At 43.4% G+C, this 7,764-nt stretch overlaps 1 protein-coding gene across 1 annotated transcript in view; it reads right to left on the bottom strand.

Moving 5' to 3' along the window:
* Positions 1 to 667: 667 nt before the first annotated feature.
* The window catches only part of marveld2b (MARVEL domain containing 2b), a 48,453-nt gene continuing 41,356 nt past the window's right edge, over positions 668 to 7,764 (bottom strand). The window contains exons 6-7 of the mRNA XM_038805408.1: positions 4,259 to 4,309; positions 668 to 3,155 (exon numbers count right to left, since the gene is read on the bottom strand). Coding sequence (XP_038661336.1) covers positions 3,039 to 3,155; positions 4,259 to 4,309 — 168 coding nt within the window. The 3' untranslated portion in view covers positions 668 to 3,038. The remainder of the gene's footprint in view (positions 3,156 to 4,258; positions 4,310 to 7,764) is intronic.

The following is a 7,764-nucleotide window of genomic DNA, read 5'->3' as shown; positions in this document are numbered from 1 at the left end:
ACTCCCTCTGCAATAGCACTGGGGATCTTCCCACACCTCAGACTGCAGTGGTTCAAGAATGCAGCTCACTACTACCATCTCAAGGGCAATTAGGGATGGGCAATAAATTCTGGCTTAGCCAGTAACACCAACATCCCATGAATAAATTTTTTAAAACTCTTGTTGATTGTTGCACAAATGTCAAGGGCAGTTATTCTCATCTCACCTTTTGCATTCAGCTCTTTTGTACATGTTTGGGCAAGGCTATGATTAGCAAGGAGCTAGGCGGGGAGGGAAAAGAGAAAACTTTGATGGTACTGTAGTGAGCGGTAGAGGACAATGGCTTTGAAGCGAGAGGCGTAGAATAAGGTGAGATGCTCAGAAAAGGGGTGAGCGCCAAAGAAGTGAAGGAGTCAGTTCAAGGTGCAATCTGGTAATAAGTGTCACACATACTGTGCGTTTTGATGAGAGATGATAGGAAGGAGTCACAGTCAAAGTCAGCGGTCTTGTGGTGGGATAATAATGACTAGGTCAAGTGGCGCACAGCAAATTATAGGAATATTCCACAATCAGTTCAACTTGGCTCTGATGCAAAAGTTAATTTTTCACTTGCACCCCAAAGCAGACACTATCACAAAAACAATTAGGGTGATCTACACCAAAAAGAGAATGATAAGGTTTAACAACAAAACTTTCATAAAATTTATTTACAATGTTGCACAGTTAAAAAAATACTCCAGTCACTGTACAATTCCTACACATTTAAGTTTACAGTGTAAATGTACGCTTTAACTATAGTTAGTTTGGCATGCATAGCATAATAGCATAAATGGTTGTGGAAAAGACATCAGATAGAGGCAGCATGGTGGGGCAGTGGTTAACACTGCTGTCTCACGGCGCCGAGGTCCCAGGTTCGATCCCGGTTCTAGGTCACTGACCGTGTGAAGTTTGCACATTCTCCCAGTGTTTGCGTGGGTTTCGCCCCCACAACCCAACCAGGTAGGTGGACTGGCCACACTAAATTGCCCCTTAATTTGGAAAATGAATTAGGTACTCTAAATTTATTTTTAAAAAGGCATCAGAAAAATAGAGGTCTAGCTTTTCAAACTAGATAGAAAAAAAATCAAAAGTTTTCATGTAATAAAATAAAGTACCACTAAAATACAGAAATCACTTTAACCTTCATCAATACTTAAAAATATATAAACATACAAACAATGGAGCTCAAGTTGATGAGAATTAATTAAACAAAGTTTCAAAACTGACACAAATAAGTTTTTCGGGTATAAAAACAAGCGCTTGACAAATTGCTTTGAGAAGTTGAAAAGGAAATTGCTTCAAATATAGAAATAATTTAAAAAATAATACATTAGATGTGGATGGAAGGAGGTCATCCATCCCTTCATGTAATTTAACTAATTCTTGATTAAGTCCAATAACTTCTGCTTCGCCAGTCCAAGATATTAATTCTAGACATTAACAAGTCTTAGCTTGAAGGCCAACCTCAAATCCGTACTCAGTTTTCCCATCAGCTGTTTCATCCTATTAACTATTTTCTAGTCTCCCACCTGGTCTAGATTAGCCTTCACCATGCCATTCAATATCCTGTATATTTCCACAGGGTCATTTCTTTCGGCCTCTTTCAAAGGCTAAAATATTTTAATCTCAACTCAAACCGAAATTCTTTGATTCCAAGGATCAATCATGACTCTTCTCGACAACACTTCCATGGCTTGACTATTTAAGGCTTATAGTTGGTAATATCAGATTAGAGTACAAAGGCAGGTTTAAAAGGGAAACTAACTACAACCTGTTTGGCGTTCAATTATTAGTTTAGCACAGCATCTTCAGTTCATTCTTTCAGAAAATAAGCTACGGGCTGGATTATCCATTATTGGGACTACGTCCCGATGCCGGCGTCAAAACGGTGGAGTTTCACGACAGAAAAAATGGCGTGAAAGGACTACTAATCCCTGGCCCTGCAGGGAGCTAGCAGGGACCCTGCTTTTGCTGCAGATACAGGCCCTCGCACTTCCGGGTTGGAGGTCACGCATGCGCACGGCGGCCTCCAGCAGCCGCGCGTGCTCCATGGCTGACTCGGACTGCAGAGCTAGACCCAAAAAATAAACCCCCCGATCGGCTGTGCGCCCGACCCTGTCAGCCTGCACAAACATTTCCCAGCCGCCTACAAGGCCCTTCCTGCCCTCTGATCGGCCTGCCCCGAGTATCCCGACCGGCTGGACCACATTAGTTCCATTCCGTCGGGACTTTGGCTGGTCAGGAGCGGAGAATGGTGGAGCGGGCCTCTGGCAATGGCCCCTGGTAGGTCCTAGGTGGTGCGGCGTACTCCCAGAGTACGCTGCTTTTTGGGGCCTACAGAATCGGGGAACTGGCGCCAGTCCCAATACCTTGCAGGAAAATAGATTCTCCACCCTTGCGCCGGCTGCAATTTCGGAGTCGGAGTGGGTAATCCAGCCCTACATTTTATTGCATCTTAAATGCCAAGTTTTCAGAAAGTTCCACGGTTTGAGAGAAGAGATGAAGATCTGCACGAAGCTCATTTCTACCCTTCCACTTATTACTTATGCACCCAATTACAGAGATTTACAAGTGTTCTTCTGCAAAGTTGCGGTATTTAATACATTCAGCTTAACCAACCCCACTCAAAATTTATTCAGTACATGATTCCGGCTAAGCATACTGAATAGAAGATATCATAGTAATGAAGAGTCTTCGTAACTTTACTCTGTATGTAAAATAGTTTGTATAAAAAATTCTAACTAGTACCCACTATAAATATTAAAAGGTTACACACAAACATTTATCATTTAGAACATACTCTATATACATTTGAAGGCTAATGCAAATTTCAAGTTAGGAGCAGTGTGACTTAAATGTATTTTGATTCCTTTATCCACTTAGTCTTATTTTGCCCTCAAGTAAAGGTTCAAACAGAAGGGTGGACTTTTATTTAAGAAAAGCACAACAAAATATATCATGTTTGTGTCAAATAATCATGAAGAAAACCTGCTGTAAAGGTTTTTCTAAACTTAAGTTCTTTAAAAGTTATCATTCCAGTTCATGACTTTGTCATATTCTTGAATTCTCTGTTTGATATGAGAGAGTTTGTTTTTCAAATATTCACATCGCTCTTTTTTCTCTAGGAATGTGGGGTCCTACACAAATGAAAACATATTTAAGCATTACATAATCCAGTGCTGATGCTTTAACAATCTTTGAAAATACTACATTTAAAAACTCAAGTTATCATATGTGGAAAGCCTATTTGACAGCACACTTTAAATTATTGGTTTTCTTAAATCTCACTCAACAATTGTGACTATTTCAAAAGAGAAGATGGAAAGGTTACAATTTTTACATAAGCTCTGCATTTGGCATATACCCATTTTCCATTGGAGCACATTTCTTCAATTACAAGCACTGTAGTTAGGTTCTGACCATTACCAGGAAAATTCTCTTATACTACCAGTCTAGTTTCCCCGTTTCCACCAGCTTGGAATTGTAACCACATGAAAAGTCCAGGAGGCCACATTGACCATGCTTATGTTGGTGTTTTACCTATCTTTTACAAGGAATTACCTCTACTCCAGCTAGGAACTCCATTTACAGGAAGCAAAGACTCTATGGTTTCCTGAGAAAGTTTTGACAACTGCCAAAACAGATTAACTGAATTGAGTGAGTAGGAAGCTCATGAAAGACGCACAAGCCTTCAAAATCTAAAAAGTTTAAAAAGAATCGAAATAGGGCAGCATGGTGGCGCAGTGGGTTAGCACTGCGGCCTCATGGCGCCGAGGTCCCAGGTTCGATCCCAGTTCTGGGTCACTGTCCGTGTGGAGTTTGCACATTCTCTCCGTTTTTGCGTGGGTTTCGCCCCCACAACCCAAAAATGTGCAAGCTAGGTGGATTGACCACGCTAAATTGCCTGTTAATTGGAAAAAATGAATTGGGTACTCTAAATTTATTTTCAAAAAAATAACCAAAATGAATTCCCCCCAAAAAAACTGCCCTTGAAAATTCATCAATGATGGCGAACATTGGCCTGGCAGCATGATAATGAATCAAGACATAAATTTATTGATTCTCTCAAGTCATCACTTTGGGAAAGTCATCCAGGACACTACATTCCAACTACAAAATAAAAGTCTTCCATCCACCACTGTCAATTCACATCTCATCAAGGTTATCAGTTTTTAATCAAATCCATCAATTTCACAACAGATCGGAGTTTCTTGTAAAAATGTTACTATTTTGTACTTACATTTCTTTTCTTCTGATACTCATGGAAAACTTTTGTGATTCTGTCATACTCCTAAATTTAGAAAACACAAATGCATAATTAGATCTTAATAAAGGATGGCTGGTCATCTGAATATTAAACATATTGTGAAGCCCCCGTTTGTTGGAACTACAGGTCATCTCCATCTTTGCCAGAGGGATAGAAGGCGAAAGGCAAGTCATGTCAAGGTGCTCTGACACCTCCAACAGTGCCTGACTCAGAGCTTTACAGGTACCCTTCTGCAGTTGGAGAATGGCATGTAGGAGGCAGCATTTAAAAAAAACGTTCTCAGGCTCTTTTCATGGTTAGCTGCTGGCCAAATAAACCACGATCATTTCAAACTCAATTCTAGGCACATGCTCAATGGGTGGCCCAGAGCCTCACAAGCAATCATTAACTTTAATCCATGACAAGAAACATGCGTGGGAAACGCTTTGGCCGTAAAGATCTCTACAGTTGAATAGCTCGCTGACACTGTCTGCATCGAGCTCGAATAGAATGGTCTCTTGGCATGATATACGGATGTAGCTGGCAACTACTTGGGTGGCATAGTGGTTAGCACTGGGACCCGGGTTCGATTCTGACCTCAGATGAATGTGTGTGGAGATTGCACTTTCTCCCCGTGTCTTCGGGGGTTTCCTCCGGGTGCTCCGGTTTCCTCTCACAATCCAAAAGGTGTGCAGGTTAGGTGGATTGGTCATGCTAAATTGGCCATAGGGTGGTGTTGTAGGAATAGATCGAGGGATTCGGCCTTGGTCAGGTCATCTTTCAAGGGGTTGGTGCAGACTCGATGGGCCGAATGGCCTCCCTCGGCACTGCAAGCATTCTATAACTGAGGAATTGTACCTAATCAAGAACTGAACACCTTCAGGAAATACTGTTCCCATAAAAGCATACCGACAGATCGGCATTTTTCTGGGTAACTAATCTGGTGTTTCAAATCATCATTCGCAGTATCCATGATACACATGGGAATGACAAATACCAGATTTGATACTGTTGCTCAGAAGATTTTGTAACATTTTGCTAACAAAGCTTTTAAGCCCCAAGGTACTTTTCAGTTTCAATCCAATCTTTTTTTAAACTCTTACTCATGAGGCAAAATCTGAACACTGCAGTTGGGACATCAATTGTGTAATAAAAACAATTTAGAAGTTATAAATGGCCTAAAGAACCAGTTTTTTCTGTCAGGTTCATACATGCCCTACTCTAGGGTTGCTGGTTTACTGCAATGAGTAACTCCAAATTGTTTTCATCAAATAAGTTGTTAGATTTGTGCAAAAATAAAAAAGTGATATTACCTTCATTTATTTGCAAAGGAAGCTTCCTTTTCCCCTACCCACCTTCTATGAAAGTACTAATCTTTTTTTAAAAAAATAAACATTTTATTGAGGAATTTTTGGTTTTACAACAACGACAAAATAAACAATATACACAAGTCTACAAAAAGCCTGCTTCCTCCCTTACGGGTCCCTCCTTTATTAACCCCCTCCTCTCTGCTAAAAACTAACCCCCCCACCCTTCTTCTGACGATTAATTTTCTGCAAAGTCGTCGACGAACGGTTGCCACCTCCGGGCGAACAATGACCCTCTCAAGGCAAACTTGATTTTCTCCAAACAGAGAAAGCTAGCCATGTCCAATAGCCAGGTCTCCGATTTTGGGGGGCTTCGATTCCCTCCAAGCTAATAATATCCGTCTCCGGGCTACCAGGGAAGCAAAGGCCAGAACGTCTGCCTCTTTCTCCTCCTGGATTCCCGGATCTTCCTACACCCCGAAAATCGCCACCTCCGGACTCGGTGCCACCCTTGTTTTTAACACCGTGGGCATGACGTCTGCAAACCCCTGCCAGAATCACCTAAGCTTTGGGCATATCCAAAACATGTGGACATGGTTCGCTGGCCCTTCCGCACACTTTGCACACCTATCATCTACACCAAAATACCTGCTCATCCAGGCCACTGTCATGGGAGTCTGCCACATGCCGTGGATGCGTTGACTCTGCTCAACGCATCCGCCCAGAGACCATCCTCTATCTCTCCTCCTAACTTCTCTTCCCACTTGTGCTTCAGCTCCTCAGTCTGCATGTCCTCTGACCCCATAACCTCCTTACAGCTGTCGGAGACCTTCCCTTCTCCCACCCACACTCTGGAAACTACCCTATCCTGAATCCCCCTTGGTGGTAGGAGTGGGAAGGTTGAGACTAGTCTACGCAAGAAGTCCCGCACTTGCAGGAACCTGAATTTGTTTCCTCTTGTCAATCCAAATTTCTCCTCCAGCTCCCTCAGGCTAGAAAAGGTCCCCTCTATAAACATATCCCCCATCCTCTCAATCCCTGCTCTCTGCCTTCCGAAACCCTCCATCCAGCCTTCCCAGAGCAAACCGTTGGTTATTGCGGATTGGAGACCAGACCGATGCCCCCTCCGCTCCCACATGCTTCCTCCATTGCCCTCAGACTCTCACAGTCGCCACCACCACGGGGCTTCGTGAAGTACCGCGCCGGCGGGAACGGCAGAGGCACAGTTATCAACGCTACCAAACTGGTGCCCTTACAGGAGGCCATCTCCATATGCTCCCATGCCAACCTTCCCTCCCCCCCCCCCCCCCTCCCACTTCCTGATCATGGCTATATTCGCCACCCAAATAATAGTTACTGACGTTTGGCAGCTCTAGCCCGCCCTCTCCCCGGCTCCGCTCAAGCATCCCCCCCCCCCTTTTTTTTTTTACTCGCAGGGTCTTGCCCGCTCATACAAAGCCAGTGATAACTTTGTTAACCTGTTTAAAAAAGATCCGCGGAATAAAAATGGGGAGACACTGGAACACAAACAGGAATCTCGGAAGGACCGTCATCTTCACCGTCTGGACCCTCCCAGCTAATGACAACGGGAGCGCGTCCCACCTCCGAAAATCGTCCTTCATTTGGTCTACCAGACGGGCCAGATTAGGTTTGTGCAACCGTCCCCATTCCCGCGCCAATTGGATGCCTAGATACCCAAAACTTCCCCCGACTACTCTAAACGGCAGTTCCCCCAGTCGCCTCTCCTGTCCCCTTGCCTGGATCGCAAACAGAAAGTACTAATCTGACCCTTGTACTGTTTTCATGGGTTGGTCTATCCAGTGAGAATTTGACATTAAGCCAAATCCAATTTTATCCTCACTAAACAACCAGATGCACACTTTCCAGCAGCCAGATAGGAACGTGGTACATTTTTTTCCCTCCCTCAGCTATGGATGGAGGCTAATTATTACATTAAATTACTGCCTTGGCTGGAATCAATTCAGCAGAGATAAAGGAATGGGTGGGGATGGAGATTTGCTACCTTACCACATGGGGCAGTATAGTTTTAAAAATAAATTTAGAGTACCCAATTATTTTTTTTACAATTAAGGGGCAATTTAGTGTGGCCAATCCACCTACCCTGCACAGCTTTTGGGTGTGGGGGTGAAAGCCACGCAGACACAGGGAGAATGTACAAAGTCCACAGGGACA

This window comes from Scyliorhinus canicula, chromosome 8, assembly GCF_902713615.1.
Source record: "Scyliorhinus canicula chromosome 8, sScyCan1.1, whole genome shotgun sequence".
NCBI classification, from domain to species: Eukaryota; Metazoa; Chordata; class Chondrichthyes; order Carcharhiniformes; family Scyliorhinidae; genus Scyliorhinus; species Scyliorhinus canicula.
Note: the sequence above shows the minus strand (reverse complement) of the source record. Positions and strands in the feature narration are given on the sequence as shown.